Below are 25217 nucleotides of genomic sequence, written 5' to 3'. Positions count from 1 at the left end.
AGAGAGATGATATTTAATGTTTTTAATAAATCAATTTTTTTTCTGCAGAAAAATTGGCAATATATATGTGTACTTACTATATTTTTGCTTAAGGTCTAATTTATATTAAAGTTGCATGCATTTTTAAATAAATATATCACAAGTAGTTATCTCTTTTGCCTCACTCACAAGAGAGAAAAAAAAAGAAAGCCAGTGAGCAAGAAACAGACTTGCATTACATCTACTGTTTTGCTAACACATTTGCTTTTCATACACATACATTATTTTTTAAAAGACTAAGCTAAGGTACACAACCAAGGAAGGAAACAAGTAATGCTTTAAAAAGATAAACACATCTTTAATTTCCTACCCATTTTTTTATAAACATGCTATGCCTAAAATTTTGGGGTAAAAAAAATCTATTAATTGCTATGATGACAATGCTCGTCAAGAAAGAAATAGGGCCTGGCTAGTGTGCTCAGTGGTTGATCTGTGACCTATGAACCAAGAGGTCACAGTTCGATTCCCAGTCAGGGAACATGCCTGGGTTGCAGGCTCGATCCCTGGAAGGGGGTGTGCAGGAGGCAGCCAATTGATGATTCTCTCATTATTATTGTTTCTAGCTCTCCCTCTCCCTTCCTCTCTGAAATCAATAAAAAAGAAATAGGAGTAATAAACTACTAAAATATTTTAAAATCTGAGATTCTTATAATACGTAATTACTTACCTCAGACATAGGGGTTCCCCAGAAGTCATTCTGAAATAAAGTTTTTAAAGGTGTAGATGGATGCAGGTCTTTATTATCCAGTATTGCTGACACATCATCAAAAACAAAACCACAAAAGAGGCTGTTCCAATAGCAGGCAGTAACCACACCTACTATTAAGGTTATTTCCTTGAGGTTAATATCAGCCATCTTTTCCAAAGCACTTGTACACAAAATCTGGGGGGTGGGGGGAGAGAGATTATAAAGATAAAATGAAATAAGCAACGTGTGTTTATTTTTCAAATAAGTACAACTTTAATAGATGGAGAGTAAGCAAATGAAGACTGAATGCTAATTATCTCAGAGAATTCATTCTTCAAAACTCAGCTTAAATGTCATCCATCTCTAAAAAAAAGAAAAGCATTAGCTGATTACCTCTCTATATTCCTAATGTAAGACAGAATTAATTGCTCCTTTATATGTGTTTTCAATCCTCTATTAGAGTCCTTTATTACACCACGTAATCTTTAGACTTATCTTTCTAGCAAGCTAGATAGTGAACTCCTTATCAATTGTCACAGGTCAGGTTACCTGGGAAATAAATAAATAAATAGATATGATAACTTTTAAAAACTAGTAGGAAGTACTACTATTTTATTATTTTACTAGAGGCCTGGTGCACAAAAATTTGTGCCCTGGGGGGGGGTGGGGGGTCCCTCAGCCCAGTCTGTGCCCCCTCGGAGGATGTCCACCTGCTGGCTTAGGCCCGCTCCCTGGGGGAGCGGGTCTAAGCTGGCAGTCAGACATTCCTCTGGCAGTCCAGGAGCCCTCGGGGGATGTCCACTTGCCAGCGGGGAGCAGGCCTAAGCTGCAGTCGGACATCCTTAGGGCTGCTGAGGAGGGGGGAGAGGCTCCCACCAAGGGGTGCCTGGCCAGCCTGGGTGAGGAGCTAATAGCTGTTTGCAGGCTGGTCAAGCCCCCCAGTGGGGACCCTCACCCCATGGGGGTTTGGCCAGCCTGGGTGAGGGGCTGAGGGCTGTTTTCAGGCTGGCCACACCCTCTTCAGGGTGGGGGTCCCCACTGGGGTGCCTGGCCAGCCTGGGTGAGGAGCTAATAGCTGTTTGCAGGCTGGTCAAGCCCCCCAGTGGGGACCCTCACCCCATGGGGGTTTGGCCAGCCTGGGTGAGGGGCTGAGGGCTGTTTTCAGGCTGGCCACACCCTCTTCAGGGTGGGGGTCCCCACTGGGGTGCCTGGCCAGCCTGGGTGAGGAGCTAATAGCTGTTTGCAGGCTGGTCAAGCCCCCCAGTGGGGACCCTCACCCCATGGGGGTTTGGCCAGCCTGGGTGAGGGGCTGAGGGCCGTTTTCAGGCTGGCCACAGCTGTGGGCTGGAAGCTAATATCTGGGATTTATTTATCTTCTATAATTGAAACTTTGTAGCCTTGAGTGGAGCCCAAGTCCTGGAAGCCTGGGTTGCCCCTTGGCAACCCAGGCTCCCAGCCCCTCCTTGAGCAGAGGCCATGGCAGCTGGAAGCAGGTATCAGGGATTTATTTGACTTCTATAATTGAAACTTTGTAGCCTTCGGAGCTCAGCAGGGCCGGCAGGGCAGGTGGAAAGCTTGGCTTCCTCCATTGCCGGGGGCAACACAAGCCTCCTGCTCGCTCCAGCTCTGTGGCTGCTGCCATCTTAGTTGGGTTAATTTGCATATTCGCTCCTGATTGGCTTGTGGGCGTGGCTTGTGTGTAGCAGAGGTATGGTCAATTTGCATGTTTCTCTTTTATTAGATTAGATGGATCTAAAGATCAACTATTACCTAAATCAGGGGTCCAAACTTGTAGCCTGAAGCCCTGTTTAGTTTGATCAAAAGGTTTTAAAAAATGTGTCTTGAATGCTATTATGCAGTTAACAACAGTTCCATTCTCTTTACCCAGATTGATTTGATTGATTTATGCTATCTACCTGGCCTCTGGGGCATATGAGTTTATAACCTAGGTCTAAATCATGGCTTTTCTTTTTCCCATTACAACACTTTTAATCTAGAGAATGAACTTTATATGTGATAATATATAATTAAATCATTGCGTAGGAAGGATTCATTGAGAGAATGGTTTAGAATAGAAAGGACTACATGAACTGGAAGATACTGAAGAATCCACCTATGATAAAAATAAGGTTGAGAGGTATTCTTACAAGCTGATGATATACTTTTCCAGTCAGAGTAGTGTCATTAATATAATTTTAGTGTTATCACTTGTGGATGGCTCCCCAAATTGTCCATATCCAAATCCCATTATCCTGTGAATATGTTATCTTACATGGCAAATGAGACTTTGCAGGTGTGTTTAAATTGAGGATTCTGAGATAAGGAGATTATTCTGGATTATCTGGGTAAACCAATTCAATGGGAAGAGACCTTACAAGTGAAGAGTTAAAAGGAGTCTAAAAGCAGAGGTCAGACTGATATGATGGCTGGCTGGAGGCCAAAAAGACAAAGAAACACATTTGTCATTAGAGCTTCTAAAAGGACCACAACCCCATTGACATCTCAATTTTAGTCCAGGGAGACCTATTCTGAACTTGATTTATAGAACTGGAAAATAATAAATTTGTGTTATTTTAAGCTACTACATTTGTGGTCATTTGTTATAGCAGCAATAGGAAACTAATAATCACTCACAGAAGCCAGTTGATCTGAGATCTGAGGTATACGTGTATAAGAGTTCTGGTTAGCTCAGAGAGAAAGAATAGGGTAGAAAGGGTAGGCAAAGATTTAAAATCATATGTAAGATTTGGGGGATGAAAAAGGGAGTATGTACAAGTTCAGTGATCAAAAGTAATCTCACAGGGTGATCTGACATAAATTCCCAACTAGGAAAGTTATGATGGGTATTAACCTCCAGGCCTAAAACGTTTATCTTACCCTTATTGTTTCTGTGCATCTAGGTCAACACACCTTTGAAATGCCTTTTTCAGATCCCTCAGAGGCATAACCACCCTCAAGTGAGCACATAATATAGTTTACTATCATGTACCTTGCTTTCTTTCACTTTCATGTCAATCTTCTTCCTTACATTCCCTCCTTAATTACAAATGTAGAAAAGAAACTGAAAAACGGTCATCCTTTGGAGCAGGGGTGGGCAAACTTTTTGACTCGAGGGCCACAATGGGTTCTTAAACTGGACCGGAGGGCTGGAACAAAAGCATGGATGGAGTGTTTGTGTGAACTAATATAAATTCAAAGTAAACATCATTACATAAAAGGGTACGGTCTTTTTTTTTTTTTAGTTTTATTCATTTCAAACGGTCCGGATCCGGCCCGCGGGGCCGTAGTTTGCCCACGGCTGCTTTGGAGTATCTGAGATCTTGATTCCCAGCAATGTCATCAGTGTGGCTCAAATAAATTCATAAAAATTCTCTACAGGTTTAGATGTTTCTTACATTGATAATTTACATAGAGATATACAAAAGCCTATGGGAAAATATTAATTTATCTTTAGAACCAGAGAGAAAACCTTAGAAAGAAATGAAACCTTTTCATTAAAACATTTTTCATTTCTTTAAAAACGTTTTTATTTTTTTAAAAACGTTTTTAAAGAAATGAAAAACCCAATCCAACAAATCAGGAGTGGAAATTAGCTGTATCTTTTGAAGAAATATAGTTTTCAATGAAAATAAAGGGCTTCCCTCCTTCCTTCCTTATAAGAGAAAGTTTACTCAGAAAGGTATAAAGGTAGTAGAAGTGAGCCAGCTGGGCTACTTAGGCTCAGGAAACAAGTTAGAGGCAAAAGAAGGTGCTCTGGGAGCTTAGGAGTGAGAAGGGCAAAGGTAATATGCCTTGGGGGAAGGAGAAGGGGAAGGGCAAGGTGTAGGCATCAGGCATGCTCCTGAGAGAGAGCTCTGTAGGGCTTCTATTGAATCCCTAAGTGATTTACCATCTCTAAATGGTACAGACTTGTACTTGCACACTTATTATCACACAAAAAAGTTAATGGTGCTTGTTTAAAGACTGAACAGGTATTTGTTTGCCTCAGCTCCTTCCCAAACATGCTAACATGACACTAAAGGTGTTAATTAAAAAAGAAAGAAAAAAAAGGCTATAAATTCACAAGAATGAAGACAATTGTGTAAATGAAAAAGGAGTTCCATGGAAAGTAATCTCACAGGGTTACTGATCATAAATTCCTAACTGGGAGGGTCATACTGGGTAGTCATGCCCCAGGTATATAGCATTTTACTAAAAGAATTATCTTTGCTATAAGCAGGCTGTGTCCATTGTTCCTGTGCATCTAAGTTAACATATCTTTGAAATAAACTGTAATCATCCTCAAGAAAGCACATACAGTGGAACCTCAGCTTTCCAACTTAATTCGCTCTGGAAGGCAATTTGAGAAGTGATTTGTTTGAAAACGGGATCATTTTTCCCCATTAGAAATGATATAATGAATTAATTCATTCCAGACCCACCAATGATTCCCTGTTTTTACCTTTCTTACTAGTATATACAGTAAATGTTTAATCTATAAATAAACATCTCTTGCTTACATTTATCAAACCACGCCCTACTAGCCTAAACAAATTGATATTGTTGTAATAACCTGGTGATTAATTAAGAGGAAAGGAGTAAAGAGAAGGCCAGATAATATAGGCATGGCATTTATGCCAGGAAGCTGCAGTTTAACATTCTGGTCTGTTCCCCACATGGGGGAAGGGACTGGAAAACAGATGCATGTCCACTAAGGTCTGGGTGACCTGGGAAAGTGCTTGTCTGTCAAACACACCTGGGAGGGAATCACTGTCTAGAATGGGCATGGCCACCGCAAAGGTACAAAATCTGAGATACACAGGCCCCTGAACAAAGGGAGTGCTCTCTCTTGCACACTGGGTTCCTGGTTCACTTGTTGCACACATGGACTAAAGTCAGCCTGATGCTGTGCTGGACTCAACTCCACCATGGAACAGAAACTTTGGACACTGGCTTTGCTTCTAGCTCTGCTGAAGCCCCCAGCTGCACCTTTTCCAGGACTAGTTTAAGGGAAATAGGACTTTGGAAACCGAGAGATAAAATTACACACAAATAAAAATCACTCATTCTTCCTGAGATTCTTAGAAAATTCTTTTTCTCAAGATATCATAAGAACTCCACTCCCACTAGCAACAGAAATTCCACCCAAGCAATTCTCCAATAACAGAATCACTTTCAGCCCTGGTTCCAGGGGTAACTTTCAGGAAGTCCACATGTAGCGTCTTTGCTTTTTCACATATCACTGCTTCAGAAATGCTGTCACTAGCTAACTGTTTTCCTTTATCCAAATCAACAATTTTGCTACCTCTTTAATTGCCTGTGATTACTGTTTTGTGTGCACTTTCACATCCTTAACATTAGCATTCTTGATGGCCTCTTTATGTTTTAAAATTGTGCAAATAATCGATTTTGCCAGCAACAAAAGCATTCTCGCCTTTCTTTGTGCTGGAGAGATGCTTTTTGTCATGCTGAGGTATCAGCATGAAAGGGCCGCCAGGTCCAAAACTGAGTTTTTTTCTATGAACAACTTGGTCAAAAACCGAAGTGTTAGAGATGGGATACCCTGGTCACGGATCAAACCTGCAACCTTGACATATAAGGATGACGCTCTAACCAACTGGGCCACCTGGCCAGGGACCCAATGTTCATTTTTGTATTAGAACCTATTCCCTTTCAACTAGGGAATGTTACAGGGCAACATATATTTTTGCTAGTCAAATCTGACCCAATTCCCAGTTGGGGAATTCCCTCTGAGTTATGTAGTAACTGAGGGACTCCTTTCATTGGGCAAATAATGCAATCGATTTATAACATTTTGCCTATTCTACAGCATTTTCATTGTGCTTATCACCCCCAGTCCTCTGGAATGGTGGGTCTTACAAATGGTACAATTAAAACCCAACAAGCTAAATTTTCAGAAGCTTTTAGTCTCCCTTGACCAAAAGGTCTCCCTATAGTGCTTCTCAACCTGAGAGCTACTCCTTGAAAACACTGCCTTTCTCCTTATGAAATAGTCACTGGTTGCTCTATGCATCTGGAAGAAAGGGCATGTGAACCAATTTTACTCAGAGGAGACTTTATGCATTATTATCAAGGACTTATTAATTGGCTAAAATAAATTGATAAATTAGCGACTGATTCATTTTTTAGTGTGCTGAAAGGAGATACAAAGACTTCAAAGACTGTAGCTTACAACCAGGAGATTTCGTCTGCTGCAGCAATTTTCAACCTTTTTCATTTCATGGCACACATAAACTAATTACTAAAATTCTGCAGCACACCAAAAAATATTACTATATTTTCTGCCTATCTGACAAAAAAATATATATATAATTTTGATTCATTCACACTGGTTGGCTATTGTTGTATTAGCTGTTGTCATTTTTTCTTATGACAATTGAAGGGACAAGAGGTCAGTGCCCTGACTGAATAGTCATGTTTTAAAAATTCTTGTGGCACACCAATGAAAATTGCTGGCTTACATAATACTAGAAAAATGACACAGAAGGCAACAGTTCATAGGATAGAAATAATCCAGACTGTTTCCCACCCCAGAATATATATAATGCTTGATTGCCTTCCCTTTACCTGCCCTTCCCATTTGGGGAAAATTCAGCCTCAATTCAAATCTCATGGGTTACAGTATTGCCCCATCCCCCAAAAATCAATAAGACAATGAGGATACTGAGACTTCTTAGAAATGAGCCTTCTGGGAGCTGTGAGAGCACACTATCTACCAAAAGGTTGGACATCAGTGCATCCTTTGGATTGATTTATGACCAAAAGGGGGATCTGTGGACAAAAAGTGTGGTTCTATGGAAAGTAACTTCACAAGGTGATCTGATCATAAATTCCTAACTGGGTAGGTCATGGTGGATAGTAATGCCCCAGGCATGTAACTTTTTAGTAAAAGGTTTACCTTTGCCTTAAGCAAGTCCCCTCCATTGTTCCTGTGCATCCAGGTTAACACATTTTTTAAACTCTCAAGAAAGACATAATTTTATTATCTATCCTGTAATCCCATCCCGCCTTATTTTCACCTCCAAGTAATTTTCCTTCCATTCCCTCCTCCCTCTTTAATTTCAAATGTATAAAAATCTGCAAAATTGTTGTTCTCCAGAACATTTGAGATCTTATTCCCTCTCCAGCACATATTGTTTAAAAAAATAAAAGTAAAAGGACTTAGCCAAGTTTACATTTAGTATTGGAATTTTTATAGAATTTGAGTTGCTTTAGTGTTAAATGTAATCTACAGGCATTATTGTTTTGTTGTTCTTTTTTGTCTGTTGTTTTTATTTCATTTCAATATATTAGCTTTATAAAAGTTTTTTAAGTATTGAGAACATTTGACTTAAGTCTAGCATCTGAAGTCCTTGAATACAAAAACATATTAAAATTACAAATGCAGTTTTAAATTAAGTCAACTTAACCAAGTTTTAAATGTAAATGATTAAGGTAATTTAGTTCTTTCAATTGGAGTTATCTGTTATTTAAAAAATGATACTTTACAAACAATATTTTTAGGCTGAATTTAAAGGCTTAAAAACCACAAAGTTATAAAAATGTTACTTTAAGAAACTTGAATACCATGATTTCTAAATACAGTTAGGTAATTAAAAGTTATGCAGTCACTTTAAGTTGTAAAACAGTTTCATTCAGTAATTGAAATGCTCAGTGTCAACATAATAATCAAAAGTCTAAACTTCATTTAACTTTGGGGCTTATCCTCTATCCCAGGCTTGGGCTTATTGTAAATGAGAAGCCTGTTGTAATGAAATAGGGATTGTGGTTCCTTTTTCTTTTCTTTTTTTTTTCAACCTAGAGATAAACCTTACATTCTTGTTAAACATAGTTTTTGAACACTATAAAGTTAAAGCAGAATGGAGAGGAAAAAAAAGAAAAGCAAAAGGGCTTACTTGACCACTTGATTAACCAACAATGAGACTATCAGGTGGTTAAGGGTTCTTTGGGACAAAACCCCACATCATTGGTGACTGTCACCTAAAGTTCCCTTTATATCAATTTCTTCTTCCTTCACTAGAAGGAAGCTCTCTACTCCCTCCTTAGAAACTGGTGATATCTGAAAGGGCGAGGGCTACGCCCTCCATCTTGCCCCAGGGTAAGGGCTATGCCCTCCATCTTACCTTGGCCATGTGCTTGGCAAGGAGCTTCTTCCCGGAAGTCTAAGCCTCTGCTAGCCACACCCAGGAACAAGACACCAACTTGCGCCTGGCCAATCGGCAGGGCCCACAGTCCTTTCTCCTCCCCTTACTCCAACCCCCCTATAAAACCCCTCTCCACACAGAGTTCTCTCTCTCTCTGCTTCCTGCTGCTGTGTCGGCAAGGTGGGGGAGCCGAGCTAGCTCGAATAAAGACTCTTATGCTTTTGCATCAGACCTGGCTGGCTCCCTGGTGTGGTTTCTTGGGGATCCTGAAATCTGGGCATAACAATATCCAGCTTTTCTTTGTTGAGGTCCCACCCCTACCTCCAACCTCTACTTCCACAGGTGGCTTTTTTGGGCAGAACCTCAGGTAAGTCCACAACTGGGCTCACAAGCATGCACTAGAACTACCTCTCCCCCTTTTTCTCCTTATTAAGCAACCTTGGGTAATCTTTAAAAATTCCATTATCAGCCCTGGAAAGTGTGGCTCAGTTGGCTGGAGCATCGTCCCATGCACTGAAGCACTGAAGCTTGATTCCTGGTCAGAACACTTATCTAGGTGTGGTTTGGTCCCAATTGGGGTACGTTCAAGAGGCAGCTGATCATTATTTCTCTGGAACATCAATGTTTCTCTCTCCCTCTCCCTTCCTCACTCTTAAAAAAAAAAAATCCATTATCTTGGCCCTTTATAAACTTGGTATAGATAGGGGTTTAACGATGAGGTGATAATGTTTACTGAGTGGATAGCATTAAAAAATGTTTATTAGTTGGATATGTGAACTTGGCTAGGCAACAGTAGTACTAGTATTCTAACACTAACCTAGGAGTTGCTATGAAGGTATTTTGTAGATGTGGTTAACATCTACAACCAGGTGACTTTAAGTAGCCCTGGCTGCGTAACTCTGTTGCTCGGAGTGTTATCCAGATACATCAATGTTGTGGGTTTGATCCGATCAGGGCACATAGAAGAATCAACCAATGAATGCATAAATAAGTGGACAGCAAATAGATGTTTTTCTCTCTAAAATCAATAAATGTTTTAAAAATTTTTAAAAAGATGAATTTAAGTAAAGGAGATTACACTCCATAATGTGGCTAGACCTCATCTAATCAGCTGAATCACCTTAAAAGCAAAACTGAAGTTACCTACCCTAAGAAAAAAATTCCACCTCAAGAGTATAGCATTAGGTCCTCCTGGAGAGTTTCTAGCCTGCCAGCCTACTCTACAATTTCAGACTAAGAGACACATAATATTGTAACTCCATCGTCTTTATTTGATGTATACATACATACAAATGTGTGTGTGTGTGTGTATCCACCCACACATTTCTTCTGCTGGTTGTGCCTGGGGACACTCCTGCCTATGGTTATCCTGCTTGATTAAGACTAGATATCTAGCCTGGCTGGCATGGCTCAGTGGCTGACCATTGACCAGTTCGATTCCCGGTCAGGGCACATGCCTGGGTTGTGGGCTCGATCCCCCAGTGTGGGGGGTGCAGGAGGCAGCTGATCAATGATTCTCTCTCATCATTGATGTTTCTATCTCACTCTCCCTTCCTTTCTGAATTCAGTAAAAATATATTAAAAAAAAAAGACTGGATATCTGCCGGGAGCCGGTCCATCCTTGCTGCTTGACACAGTCGCTGCAGGGAAGAAACATCTGCACAGCATATTTTTCAAGGGACCTGGCGTATATGGCATACTGTTCTTAATATGTTTGCTCCCCTTAGCGCTATGTGTTTTAACCAAGGTCACCTCTCCGAGAAAGGTTGTTTCCCCAGGTAGGGATTTTCCCCTGAAGTTAGGGAGGGGATAAAACCCCTTAACTAAGTGCCAGGCGGGTAGTTAATCACTTTAACTACGAACCATCACGCTTAAGCTACATAATCTTTACTCCCTGGAATGGAGATAAGAAATGCCCTAACTTTTGGAATAGAGATTGATAGGATTGGAATCAACTGGTATAAATACAGATGTAACAAGACAACAGAGACAGAACCTAGAGACAGGACCTAGTGAGAGAACATGGCAAAAGATCCTGGACAGAACTTGGACACAGAACCTGGCTGGGGAACCTAGACAGAACATGGCAGGAGAACCTGGAGAAGCTGGATGGAGAACCTAGCGAGAGAACATGGCTACAGAACCTGGCTACAGAACTTGGCTGGAGAACCTAGAAAGAACCTGGCGACAGAACCTGGCTGGAGAACCTAACGAGAGAACATGGCTACAGAACTTGGCTGGAGATCCAGACCAGAACTTGGCCAGAACTTTGCTGGAGATCCTGGACAGAACTTCGCTAGAGGAACCTGGCTATGCTGATCAACTGAACGCTGTCTCCGTGTCATCCCTTCTTCGCTGACTCCTTCCACACCTTTGGGGACCCCTGGACCTGCTGGGGTTGGACCCCAGCAGATATCTAAAAGGCAAGGGGGGGGGGTCTCAGCTTAAAAAGCTAGTCTACTACTTGTGGTCGTATGATCTAGTAGGTTAGCCTGAATGTCTTAAATGGTGACTTTAGGAGAGCAGGAAGGCAAGTCCCAGTGTGCAAGCTCTTTTCAAGTCTCTGCTTACTGCATTCATACTTTTAAACATCAACAAGCAATGTAAACCCAGAATAAATGTGAGAGAGGTTATAAATGGGCCAAAATAATAGATTTTTTGAAGATTCTCCAAGGGAGGGAGAGAGAGCTAGTTCTTATGCAGGTCATAAGCTCAGTTGTGGAGTCATCTTAGGTTCTGTCCAAAAGAGCTATCTTCAAGTGTACAGGTTAGGGGAAAGAGGAAGTGTTACATAAGGGCATAGACAGGGGGAGACATGATTCACTCCAGGCCATTACCATAACAATGTAACACATTACTGTTACATGTTAGCTGTGGGAATGCTACAAACTAGATGCTGATGTCCCCCCCCAAATCAAGTTAAATCCTAACGCAATGCCCAATATGATGGCATTTGGAGGTGGGGCCTTTTGGATGTGATTACATTGTGAGGGTGGGGCCCTCATAAATGTGATGAATGTCCTTATAAAAGAGATCCCTTGCCCCTTCTGCCATGAGAGGACACAGAGAAAAGCCCCCCTCTATGAATCAGGAAGTGGGTCTTCACCAGACACTGACTGAATCTGCTGATGCTTTGATCTTGGACTTAACCGGACTCCAGAACTGTGAGAAATAAATTCCTGTTGTTTATAAATCACCTAATCTCGAGTACCGTGTTAAAAGCAGCATGAACAGACTAAGGCAGGGAACTTTAAGTTCTTTTTCTAGGCACACAAGCATATTCACACAGATGCATATGATCTGAGTGGATGGGATGACTGATTTATGCTTGCTTGCAAAAACAGGATGTCACGACATATGTGCAAAAAGTTCAACTGCAAATGAAGACCACTCATGAGCTACATTACAGACATACAAAACAATATAATTCCTTCAACAAAATTGTACTGATTGTTCACTTTTTCTAATACAACATTTTAACTGTAGAAAAAAATTAACCTGCAGGAAAATTTTATATAGATCTGGGAAAATTTAGCCTGAAAAGGAAAGTCTTCTCAGTTCAATAATTTCATGATTATACCTTTTTCAATAGGAATAATCGACTATATTTTATTACTATTTTATAGCTCATAAAACTTGGCCTGTTAAGTTTGCAAAGTCTGCATTCACGATGATTCCCACTAATCTTTCCAGTCTCCTCAAGTTGAGAGAAGACAAGTACCTGCTTGCTGCATAGATTCCTCTCCATGACAACAAGGCAAAACAAAACATTTATTATAGACAAGTGGATACTAAATTGCTCATGGCCTTGCCTTATTTCAGAAGCTGGAAAAGCTACAACTCATTTTCTTGATAAGGCAGCAAAACGGCAATGGAAGTAACATCTAAGGAATGAACATAGGTTGACTGATAAAGAGAAGAGAGGTAGCAATTACTAAAAGCAAGTCTTTCTTGTGAAATGAATTTGGTCAGATAAAACTACTCATAAAACCACAGAGAAGAAAGAAGGCAAGTCCAGGCAAGTGTTCCTGTAGTAAAGCCATTTATAAAATTGTCACATAAACCTCTTCTCTTGAAAAGGTGAAAATTGACTAATGAAGAAAATATGCTAAAAAAAATAATGGTGAGTTTTAGCAATTTTCCTCAAAATTATAGAAAGTGACAGAACTAGAACTTGAGTTAAATTTCTTGATTCTGAGTTAGTTACAAACATACTATAGTGCATTATGACCTAGACCAGTGGTCGGCAAACTGCGGCTCGAAAGCCACATGCGGCTCTTTGGCCCCTTGAGTGTGGCCACGAAGTTTCAATTGCACTGTACGTGCGCGCCCGCACGTGGTATTTTGTGGAAGAGCCACACTCAAGGGGCCGCAGTTTGCTGACCACTGACCTAGACCATAGATAACTCATTTTAGCTCAAAATTATTTTTAGAATGAGTAAAATAATAAAATTTAAGCCAGATTTTGCATTTAGTCAGGACTGCAATTGAGATCTAGGTTGCAATCTTAGCTTCCTTAAGTATTAGGGAATTATTTAGTTTCTCTGAACCTGTTTTCACTATTAAAAAATGAGAATAAAACATATTATTAAAAAGAAAACAAACGAACAACAAAAATTTACCATTAGACCAGATACCTTGAGTTGTTGGGAATATAAATATGAACAACAAGGTGAGGGAAATAAACGGTAGAAAAAAACAATACAGACAAAATAAAACTAGTAAAAGAATAAAAAAGGCCCTGGCTCATGTGTCTCAGTGGTTGAGTGTCGTCCCTTGCAGGTTTACTGAAAGGTTGCACCTTTGCTTGTCAGTCAGGGCACATACCCAGGTTTCAGGGTTGATCCCCAGTTGGGGGGTGCAGGAGGCAGCTGATTGATATTTTGCTCTCACATCAATGTTTCTCCCTCTCCCTTCCTCTCTCTCTAAAAATCAATACAAAAAATAAAAACAAATAGGACCTAATAGCTACAATGAATGAAAAAAACAAGAAAAATAAGGTGCTAATATGTGCTTAAGAAATACTATCCCATTTCATACCTATCTTCCCCTGCTTAATTATGACTTAAAAACACTGAACATGAACAGTATTTAATTTGCCCTGGCCAAATTTCTCATTTGGTTGGAGCATTGTCCTGTAGACCAAAGGGTTGCTGGTTGAATTCTGGATTGAGGGTTCAATCACTGATCTGAGCACAGATGGGAGGCAACTGATGGATGTTTCTTTCTCCCTTCCTTTCTAAAAGTCAATAAAAATAATATCCTCGGGTGAGGATAAAAAAAAAGGCTTATTACTGGGAAAAGAAGATTATTTAATTCACCTTCTTGAGTAAACAAAGTTATATAATTAGAATATGAAATATTTACTATAAATTGCAAGATTGAAGTACAAGCACTTTATGAATATTAGTTAACAGCATGCCTGAGGAGGCAGTATAGCAGATTCAATCAGGTCCTCCAGCCAGAAAGATTGTGTTCAATCACATAATTTAAGATTGATTGAGCAGAATACTTAACCTCGCCAAGTCCAGTTGGAACATGAGAACAATATAAGCACCCATTTCACTGGATTGTTATGAAGATTTAATGACAAAGTTGTAATACTCAGATCAGTACGGTATTGGTATAAAAACAAGCACATAGATCAATAAACAGAATAGAGAGCCCAGAAACAAAGAAACCAGGAGTATACAATGAGAAAAGGATAACCTCTTCAATAAATGATGCTGGGAAAACTGGAGAGCCACCAGAGGCAGAAAAATGAAAGTGGACCGCTACCTTACACTACTCACAAAAATCAACTCAAAATGAATTAAAGACTTGAACATAAGTCCTGAAATAATAAAAATCCTAGAAGACAACAGGGGTAACCCCTTGACATTGCTCTCTTGGCAATGGATTTTTGGATTTAAAACCAAAAGCAAAGACAACCAAAGTAAAAATAAACAAGTGGGACTAGATCAAACTAAAAAGCTTCTGAACAGCAAAGGTAATCATCAACAAAATGAAAACAAAACCTATGGAACAGGAGAAAATATTTGCAAATATATATCTGTATAAAGCATTCATATAACTCAATAGCAAACAACCAAACCCCTCCCCCCACCCCCCAAATAATCAGATTAAAAATGGGCCCAGGAACTTTTCCCAAAGACACAAATGGCCAACAGGTAAATGAAAAGCTGCTCATCACCAATCATCAGAGAAATGCAAATGAAAACCACAATGAGATATCACCTTACACCTGTTAGAATGGCTGTCATCAAAAAACAAGAGATAAGTATTGTCAAGGATGTGGAGACAAGAACCCTGTGCACTGCTGGTGGGAATATAAACTGATGCAGCCACTGTGGAAAATAGTATGGAGGTTCCTCAAAATTTAAACATAAAACTACCATATTATCCCTAATTCTACCCTGGATATCAGAAGGAAACAAAATCATTCTCGAAGAAATATCTGCAACCCCATATTTATTGCAGACTGTTTACAACAGCCAAGTCATGGAAACAAACTAAGTGTCCATGGAGAGATGAATGGATACAAAAAATGTGGTGTATATACACGATGAAATATTAATCAGCCATAAAAACGAAGAAAATCCTGTCATTTGCATGAATGAACCTTGAGGGTATTAAGTGAAATAAAGTCAGATAGAGAAAGAAAAATATCATACACTCTCACTTACATTTGGAATCTTAAAAAAAAAAAATGAACACATAGAAAAGATTGATCAAAAGTTACAAATTTCCAGTTATAAGTTCTGCAGATATAATGTAGAACATAGCTTTTAGGTGTTTTTTTTAAAAAAAATAATGAATAGTATTTGACATATTTCAGTAAAGGATTAGGAAAAATGACAAATCTGATGTCTTTAAACAGCTCTCTCAAAAGTTATTTGTTTTTATTTTTTACTAAGCTATTTCTACTGAACCATGTGTTTTGTAAAGAAACCTATCATTTATTGTAATAGAAAAATTTATTATCAATTATAGTAAGGAAAAAAAAGTGCTTTTTAAAAAAAAGATAGATGAAAGACACTAGTCCAAATAGTTGAAAATGCCTTTTAGAGTTCAAATCTATTTTTTTCAACTTTTAAAAAATTTTTATCTTTATTGTTTAAAGTATTACAGTTGTAAAAAAGAGGTCAGCATTTTTATTTTTCCAAAACATACTGCTATATAATATTAGAGCCCTGACAACAGAGACGGAAGGAAATAAAGTTAAGAAATATTTAGATGTTAAAATCTACTACAGTTGGTAATGACTTGAACATGACAGTTAAGAGTTGAAATATAAGGGAAAGGAAGGCATCATGGATGGCATTCAGGTGTCTGAGGAGTTTTTGTAATAATCCAGAGGAAATTTCAAATGAGTAGGTACTGGGAACCCTATAAAAGCTGTAGCTTCTTGAGAACGTATCATACTCCAGAATGGCCGAGAGAAGAGGGAAGAGCAAGACTTGCACCAATAAGAGTTGTAAACACCAGAGGTGCTTTCTGAGAAGGGCACCTGCGTACCCAGGTGAATGACGGGAACCGTGAGAGCCGGGCCCCTTCCCCCTGCACCCCCCGCAGTGGCCGCACCAGTTCCAGCCTCCCCTCCGCAGCCTGCGCTCCCTGCTAAGTCCTCCGGCGCAAAGGTCCCGGCGCCGCAGGTAAGGCGGCGGGTCCGCGGGGGCGGGGTCCTCTCGCCAATTCTTCACTCGCGCCCAGAGGATCTCGACCGCGCGCCCCTCGCTCCACTGCACAGATTCTGAAACCAAAAAAAGGCTCAAACTTTTTCCTCCCTAGTCTTCCTACAGAGAGCAGCACCCGGGCCGCAGCTAGCAAACGCCTAAGGAGAAGGTGGGGTCTCCCCACCTCTTCAGACTCGCACCGGGCCCTTCCTCCCCAATGGAAAGAGCTCCCCTAAGCCGGGACAGCTCCCCTAAACTCCTCCCCGGCCGCTGACCGCCCGCCCGCCCATACCTGCGAGCGGTTCCACCAGGGGGTGGCTTAGGGAAACCTCAGGAAGAGCGGGCCAGCGAGCAACGCCACCGCCACCGAAGGGACAGTCATGGTCTACCTCGTCCAGGTCAGTAGCGCAGACGCGCCCCAGCCGCGGCTGCGCCTCCCGCCTCCGGGTGGATCCCCACCGCCCCAGTTCGCTCGCAGCCTCGCACTGCACGCCGGGAAAGGCCTCCCTCCACTGTCCCGATACTTCAGTTCCCAGGATGCACAAGCCTCCAAGAAGAACTGCACCCTGGGATTTGGAGTCCTAATCCTACGCCTTCTCCTCGTCCTTAACGCAGAGTCCTGGGAACCTGCTGGGGGATCTAAACGTAAAGCATCACCCACGGTCGTGAAATGTAGGCTCTTTTTGCATCCGGGACCTTGTCCCAGCCTTGGCTGGGTGGAGAATGGTGTCGCCTAGCAGCCGCCGCCGCTAATGCTTGCTGGGAACCAGTTGGCGGGATCCAGTGTCCGCTTGGAACCGCGCTGGGGAGCGGTCGGGCATAGCTGCGGGCCCGGCTTGGTGGATGCGGTAGATAAGAAACCTCCGCTGGTTGCCAGGCGTGCTGGGTGGATCCTGGTGAGCAGGAGCAGCGAACCTCTTCCCACGCAGGTTCTTTAAGCCTCAGGGCCCGTGTGCAATAGCCCAGCTTCCCCGCCCCGTAGTCTTTGCTTCGAAATCCGTCTGCCTTCTTGCTTCAGCCCTGTTTACTCCGACCCAGATGCACTCCTTTCAGTCGTTTATTTCTGCACTCCACCTCACGTCTTTCCCCCCGACCCCGCGCCCCCTCCAGTTCCAGCTCCTCCGAATCAGGGGTCAGCCTTCCAAGCACCCCCGCGCTTGGCACCATTAGATGTTCGCGCGCCTTGGTGGTAAAGAGCGTGGAGAAGGTTACTCAAAACCTTAGTTCTGACCTAAATTAGTTTTAGCAAGAGAGTTGTCATAGTTTATTTAGCCGGTACAATAATTGATGGTTTGTACCAACTGCTGTAATTTTGATGAAGTCTGTTTTACTCACATATTTGTTACACAATTAAGGAGCCATAGCACAGCTCTTTGCTAACACCAGAGTTATAATAACGTAAACTATAAAAATTGTAAATTACTGTAAAAACAGTAATGCTGTTTACCTTGACAATGCTAATATCCACCTGTTTTGTTTCAGGCGATAAAGCATTGCTAAAGAATTCAAGATGCCACCTAATATAAACTGGAAAGAAATAATAAAAGTTGACCCAGATGACCTGCCTCGTCAAGAAAAATTGGCAGATAATTTATTGGTTTCTTTATCCAAGGTGCTTAATTGACAAATAATGCGTAGATATAAACATATAACTATGCTGAATCTAAGTTGTCCGTGAAGTCATGAGTGGTTTAACTGGAAGAATTTTTATATTTTGCTTGAGGGTTATAAAATATAAAATAGTTGCTTTTCTGTTTACTTAGGTGGAAGTAAATGAGCTAAAAAATCAAAGTCAAGAAAACGTGATACACCTTTTCAGAATTACTCAGTCACTAATGAAGGTTTGTATGTAGTAGGTTTTAAAAACAGCTTTGACTATTAGAAAAATTTAATGATCTGTTCTTAAATAAGTTAATCTTTGTGAAAGTACCTAAATCACCACTAAAAAATGAGATATCACATGTGATTGAGAATTTTAGTGTGTAAAACATTGCTAGTTTTTGCTCTAAAGTTCCTAAAAGAATATGTAGGGGAAACAGAATGGGTACGCTTAAAAATAACATAGGGAGGTCCTCTGTTAATTATATTAACATAATCCTGAGGTAGAAGTGAAAAATGCAGATGACTGCTATAGGGATTTGTTAGAAGGGGAAGAGAGTTAAGTGTGAGAAGACCTCATAAAGGTCAAAGACTGATGTTGTTTTAGGTAAGTGGAAGGCAGTGGGAAAATGTTAAGGAGCTTCTGGAGCTGGAGGCTACCATAAATAAAAACTGGGAATTGAAAATGTGTATATTCTTTACAGTTGAGGAGACACATGCAAAAAGTTTATAGCAGCTTACAGAGGAAACATATGGTGGGTATCTGTATAGTTTGACAGCCTTGTTATTTTATGTTGTCAGCAGTGAGGACTCATTAAAGGGTTTTGAGCCACAATTGATAGATACAAAAATATGCATTAGGAAGGCTAACGTGGATATGTTAATAGGACAAATTGAAGGATATAACAAAAGGAAGGAGACTAAACATAAAATTATGGACTAGAATAATGACAGAATTGAAAAAAGAAATAGAAAAGAGAAAAAAAGATATTGGAAAACATTACAAAAGGAAACATTAGCAATAATTGATGTAAGACTTGAGAGAAAAAGAGGAAACAAAGATGTTTTAAACTGTTAAGAATCTAAAAATTATAGCCTTAAGAAGGAAATCATGTAGTATTCATGTAACAAATATTTATTGAATGTCTCTGTGTGACAAGCACTGCAGACACTAAGTATTGGGAGAGCAAATAAAATTCTCATTTTCATTTCTTACATTCTAGTTTAAAGGCATATTAATGTTACCTTTTTTTTTTTTTTAAATACTTAGATGAAAGCTCAAGAAGCAGAGCTAGCTTTGGAAGAAATTGATAAAGCTGGAGAAGAACAAGCAAAAGTTGGTAAATACCTTGAGAAAAGTTTATGGTGTTAAGAGATTAGCCAAAGAACATGTGCAAATTCCATGGACACAGACAACAATGTGGTGAAGACCAGAGGGAGGTGGGGTTGGGTGCTGCATGGAGGTGGGCAACGGGAGGGAAAAGAAGAGACATCTCTAATAGCGTCAACAATAATTTTTAGAAAGTTTATGCTGTTAGATAGTGGAGTCCATTTATTCACTAAGCAATAGAGAATTAGCTTTAATATAGTCTATAAAATTTGTATATTCTATTTTGAAAAATCACTCCTACTTTATGGGTCTGGTATAAAATAGTTTTTTTCCTTTTACATAACAACCATATACAATCATAATGTAATCTTTAAAAAGAATTAATTTTATTGAAATTTATTTAAAAGCTTGATAAATCTGACCATTTGAAACATTTATTTATTTATTTATTTTAAACAGAAAATAAATTCCAAACTGAATTAATGAGACTGGAAAGTGAACTGGAGGTATGTCCTTTTGTATTCTCTAGGGTATAATTGTTGTTACTTTTATTATTTGGAATTGTTTTTATATTTTTATTTTTATTGGTTGCAAAAATCACAAGAATTATATTATATTCATAATTATTTGTTCAATATTTATTTTACAGGCCTATTATGTACCTTAAATTCTATTAAGAATTGAGCATTCAATTGTGAACAAAATAAAAACATTCAATAATCCTATAGAGGCTATGGTTTAGACAGGTATACAAAGGATTACTAATAACTGGTAGAGTGAGGCATGTGGAAATTTGAGGAATAGTGACAGAAGGTATAATAGAAGCATCTTTTGAGAAAGCCAAGCAAGAGTCAAAATAAGAAATTTATTATTAAGGAGCTGAATATATTGAGATTCCTGAGAATGTGGGACGGAATGTGATACAAATGGGTTAGATTTTAAAAGGAGGAAGGGAGTATGAATGGATGTGTACAGAAGCCTTTAGTTTGTAGGTTTTGTGCCTGGAAATTGAGAGCTTGCAGAGAAGGTCATCTGCTAAAATTAAGAGTAGGATATGTGCAGTCCAGTTTTAAGGAAGTCAGATAAAGCAGGAAATATAGAGATTACTAGATCTGGAGTAAGACTATGTTAGTTCAAATCCTGATTCTTTTATATGTTAACTCAGTGAATTTTGTTTTTTATTTCCTATTGTATATTCTGCTTCTAGGATAATACCAACTACTCTCAATACTTACTAAGTAAATTATAAAGTCTGATTCATTCTGTGTTAGTGTATGGCCTGAGCGTTGCTGTTAGAATAGAAGAATAGAGCTATTGGAGATGTTGGTAAGAAAGTGGTTGAAGTGATGATTATGAAATCCTAGCTGAATAGGCAAGTAAGTTAAGATTAGAGTGGTATGAGAAGTTAGGGAGAAGAGGAGTCAAGGGATTAAAGGTCCCATGAGGTCAAAGGCAGATATCTACACTAATAAAAGAGAAACATGCAAATTGGTGTCACTCCGCTATACCTGCCAGCCAATCAGGGCGAGTATGCAAATTAACCCATTAAAGATTGCGGCCGGCTACGGAGCTGGAGGCTTGGGTTGCCCCGGGTGATGGAGGAAGCCAAGCTTCCCGCCCGCCCTGGCCGCCGCTCAAGGAGTGGCTGGGGGCCTGGCTCACCAAGGGCGACCCAGGCTTCCAGCCCGCCCTGGCCGCCGCTCAAGGGAGAGAACAACACACAGGCGCGGCCAGGAGCCTGAGAGATCAACACAGAGGGGCGCCTGTTCCAAGCCCCCGCGGTGTGGCTGGGGGCAGGCCCCCAGCGGACACACACACACACACAGGGCGCCTGCTCCGAGCCTCTTCTGCCAGACTGTAGGACATCTACTGAGGGCTCCTGGACTGTGAGAGGGGGCAGGCTGGGCTGAGGAACCCCCACCCCCCAGTGCACAAATTTCGTACACCGAGCCTCCAGTACTGGAAATAAAGCAGAGAAAGTTCCTGCCTGGACAAGGTCCTGGTGTGGGTGTGGGAGTGGGAATTAATAATGAATTCTAGAAGCAAGTTAAAAAAAAAAGAAGGCCAAGAATGAAAGTTATCTAATCTAATAAAAGACAAACATGCAAATTGACCATACCTTCGCTACGCCTTAAGCCATGCCCACCAGCCAATCAGAGCGACTATATGCAAATTAACCCAACCAAGATGGCGGCTGGAAGCCACGGAGCTGGAGCAAGCAGGAGGCTTGGTTGCTCCAGTGATGGAGGAAGCCAAGCTTCCTGCCCACCCTGGCTGGCTCTGAGCTCCACTCAAGGCTACAAAGTTTCAATTATAGAAGGTAAATAAATCTCAGAATAAAAAGAAAAAATGAAGAAAATGAGAGGCTGGGAGCTTCCATCGCCTGGGGGGCTTGGCCAGCCTGAAAACGGCCCTCAGCACCTCACCCAGGCTGGCCAGTCCCCCCAGTAGGGACCCCCACCCTGAAGGGGGTGTGACCAGCTGCAAACAGCCATCAGCCCCTCACCCAGGCTGTCCAGGCACCCCAGCAGGACCCCCACCCTGATCCGGGACACCCTTCAGGGCAAGCTGGCCCCCACCCATGCACCAGGCCTCTATCCTATATAATAAAAGGGTAAAATGCAAACTGACCCTAACAGCAGAACCATTAGGAATGACTGGTCACTATGGCACACACTGACCACCAGGGGGCAGACGCTCAATGCAGGAGCTGCCCCCTGGTGGTCAGTGCGCTCCCACAGGGGGAGCTCTGCTCAGCCACAAGCCAGGCTGACGGCTGCCAGCACAGCGATGGTGGTGGGAACCTCTCCCGCCTCCTCAGCAGCGCTAAGGATGTCCGACTGTAGCTTAGGCCTGCTCCCCGCTGGCAAGTGGACATCCCCCAAGGGCTCCCGGGCTGCCAGAGGGATGTCTGATTGCCAGCTTAGGCCCAATCTCCCGGGGAGCGGGCCTAAGCCAGCAGGTGGTCATCCGCTGAGGGCTCCCAGACTGCGAGAGGGCACAGGCCATGCTGAGGGACCCCCCCTGCCAGTGCACAAATTTTTGTGCACCAGGCCTCTAGTCCTATTAATAAAAGCCCAGCAACTGAACAGCAGAATGACCAGAATGATCGATCAACCAGTTGCTATGATGCACACTGACCTCCAGAGGGCAGATGCTCAATGCAGGATGAGCAGCACTTCCACAGCGGGCAGATCCCCACAGGCCACGCCTTCCACCAGTGCATGAATCCCATACACCGGGCCTCTAGTACAGATATAAATATTGCTTAGAGCAGTGGTTCTCAACCTGTGGGTCGCGACCCCTTTGGGGGTTGAACGACCCTTTCACAGGGGTCTCCTAAGACCATCAGAGAACACATATATAATTACATATTGTTTTTGTGATTAATCACTATGCTTTAATTATGTTCAATTTGTAACAATGAAAATATATCCTGCATATCAGATATTTACATTATGATTCATAACAGTAGCAAAATTACAGTTATGAAGTAGCAACGAAAATAATTTTATGGTTGGGGGTCACCACAACATGAGGAACTGTATTAAAGGGTCACAGCATTAGGAAGGTTGAGAACCACTGGCTTAGAGAGTCTTTTGATGGAAGACTATGACCATGTGCCAAAAATTCTCAATGAATTTTGCGAGTGATTGGGAAGTTGGTAGTTTGCTTCTATCATGAGTAGGTAGAGATCTGTAGCTGGGTGTGTTGAGGTTTTGCAGAATAGTGCAGGGATGATAGCTTGGAAGTTGCATAAGTAAATCATCACCTCTTGACCCTGAAATATGTGGATGTAAATGAGCATTTTCTGATTGACAGAGTTTCAAAGGAACTTAGTATACTAAAGGAGCCAATTGCAACTACGGCAAGGATTTGGAAAGGATGATTCAGTAAAAAAGATTGAGGATGTAAAATATTACCTTATCTTGAAGAGGATTTTCAATAGCACAATGGAAAATTTTTGAAGCATGGGAAATAGGAGGAAAATTTAGTTAAGCTAGGGTAACAGAATCTGGTGAAGAGATGAATGTAAGACAGATTAGATGACCAAAGGATTCGAAGTTTTGGATCATGACCCAAAATAACAGGAATGTAAAGTGAAATGGAGTTAGTCTGCTGCAATATTTTAAAGATAATCAAATGAATAATTAAATTCATTGTAATTAAAATTAAGCATTCAGTTCTTTAGTTGCACTAGCCACATTTCAAGTGCTCGTTAGTTACATGTGGATAGTGGCTCCTATGCTGGACAGTGCAGAGAACATTCTATCCTAGAAAGTCCTATTGGATAACACTGGTCTAAATAGTCTGTGATATAATACTAAGGGCAGGTTCAGTCAGAAAAAGACAAGTATCACATTTTCTCACTTATATGTGGAATCTGATGAACAAAATAAACTGATGAACAAAATAAATCCAGAGGCATTAAAGCATGAAACAAAATGACGAATTTCAGAGGGAAGGGGGTGGGGGGGATGGATAGAGATTAACCAAAGAATTTATATGCATATACGCATAACCCATGGACAGACAATAGTTTGATGAAGGGCTGGGGAGGGGGCAGGAGCAGGGTGGAGGGGGGTCAATGGGGAAAAAAGGTGACATTTGTAACACTTTCAACAATAAAATAAAAAATTTTTTTTAATATATTTTATTCGTTTTTTACAGAGAGGAGGGGAGAGGGATAGAGGGTTAGAAACATCGATGAGAGAGGAACATCGATCAGCTGCCTCCTGCACACCTCCTACTGGGGATGTGCCTGCAACCAAGGTACATGCCCTTGATCAGAATCGAACCTGGGACCTTTCAGTCCGCAGGCTGACGCTCTATCCACTGAGCCAAGCCGGTTAGGGCAATAAAATAAAATTAAAAAAAAAAAAAGAGTAAGGGCAGGTTAACACCAGGGTTCAGTGACTGGGATGAAGGTTCTGGTGGTTTGTAGCCTGGTTTCAGAGCTCTGCTATTCAGGGGAAATCTAGATAGTTCATCTGTTTTCTGTGCCTTGGCAGTTTAGTTTGGCTCAGAAGCTATAACAGAGCCTGAGTAATTCACCGTCTGTTCTTCATAGGTCTGGGTGGCTCAGGAAGAGCTTAGAGGGTTGTCAACCTATGAACTAAATCTTAAATAAGCTAAATTTTAAAATGTATTTCTTAAAGTGATATGACTTTAAATATTATAATATACATTTAAAGTCAAGATAATTGTTTGTTGTTGATTTATTTTAATCTCTAAATATGGGATTAATTTATACTTTTGGTTTATTTAAGATGGCACAACAGTCTACAGGTGGACGTGACACTCGGTTTTTACGTGATGAAATTCACCAGCTTGAAAAGCAATTGGAACAAAAAGATAGAGAATTGGAGGACATGGAAAAGGAGTTGGAGAAAGAGAAGAAAGTTAATGAACAAGTAAGGCACAGTTTTTCAGTGAATCTTAACTGTTTAAGTTATCTAAAAAACACCTGTTTATGCTTTTTATAGTTATTGATAACTATCAGTTTTTATGGTTGTATTTTTATGTGAAAATTGATGTAAACTTATCTCTAAGGTTTTATATTATAACTAGAGGCCTAATGCACGAAAATTCGTGCAAGAGCAGGCCTTCCTTCCTCCAGCTTCCGGTACCAGCTTCCCTCCTGCACCTGGGACCCAGTTTTCTCTCCTCCAGCCGCTGGCAGGCACCCGGGACCTGGGCTGGCTTCCCCCAGGCCGCCCGCAGGCACCTGGGACCCTGGC

The 25217-nt window shown here is 41.0% G+C and overlaps 2 protein-coding genes across 6 annotated transcripts in view; one reads left to right on the top strand and one right to left on the bottom strand.

The window, feature by feature from the left end:
• TMTC3 (transmembrane and tetratricopeptide repeat containing 3) overlaps positions 1-17083 on the bottom strand; it is a 63962-nt gene extending 46879 nt beyond the window's left edge. The window contains exons 1-2 of one of the 3 annotated variants that reach the window (XM_014544595.1): positions 16937-17083; positions 707-922 (exon numbers count right to left, since the gene is read on the bottom strand). In XM_014544595.1, the coding sequence (XP_014400081.1) occupies positions 707-895 (189 nt within the window). In that variant the 5' untranslated portion in view covers positions 896-922; positions 16937-17083. The other 2 variants (XM_014544594.1, XM_005872234.2) reach the window with 2 other exon arrangements.
• A 160-nt stretch (positions 17084-17243) lies between these two features.
• Positions 17244-25217, top strand: part of CEP290 (centrosomal protein 290kDa) — a 116263-nt gene continuing 108289 nt past the window's right edge. For 2 of the 3 annotated variants that reach the window (XM_014544593.1, XM_014544591.1), the window contains exons 1-6: positions 17244-17443; positions 18030-18159; positions 18311-18388; positions 19417-19486; positions 19936-19982; positions 24747-24890. In XM_014544593.1, coding sequence (XP_014400079.1) covers positions 18058-18159; positions 18311-18388; positions 19417-19486; positions 19936-19982; positions 24747-24890 — 441 coding nt within the window. In that variant the 5' untranslated portion in view covers positions 17244-17443; positions 18030-18057. Of the gene's footprint in view, positions 17444-18029; positions 18160-18310; positions 18389-19416; positions 19487-19935; positions 19983-24746; positions 24891-25217 lie in introns of those variants that run through there. The other variant, XM_014544592.1, reaches the window with a different exon arrangement.

Source organism: Myotis brandtii, unplaced genomic scaffold (genome assembly GCF_000412655.1).
Source record: "Myotis brandtii unplaced genomic scaffold, ASM41265v1 scaffold371, whole genome shotgun sequence".
Taxonomy (NCBI): domain Eukaryota; kingdom Metazoa; phylum Chordata; class Mammalia; order Chiroptera; family Vespertilionidae; genus Myotis; species Myotis brandtii.
Note: the sequence above shows the minus strand (reverse complement) of the source record. Positions and strands in the feature narration are given on the sequence as shown.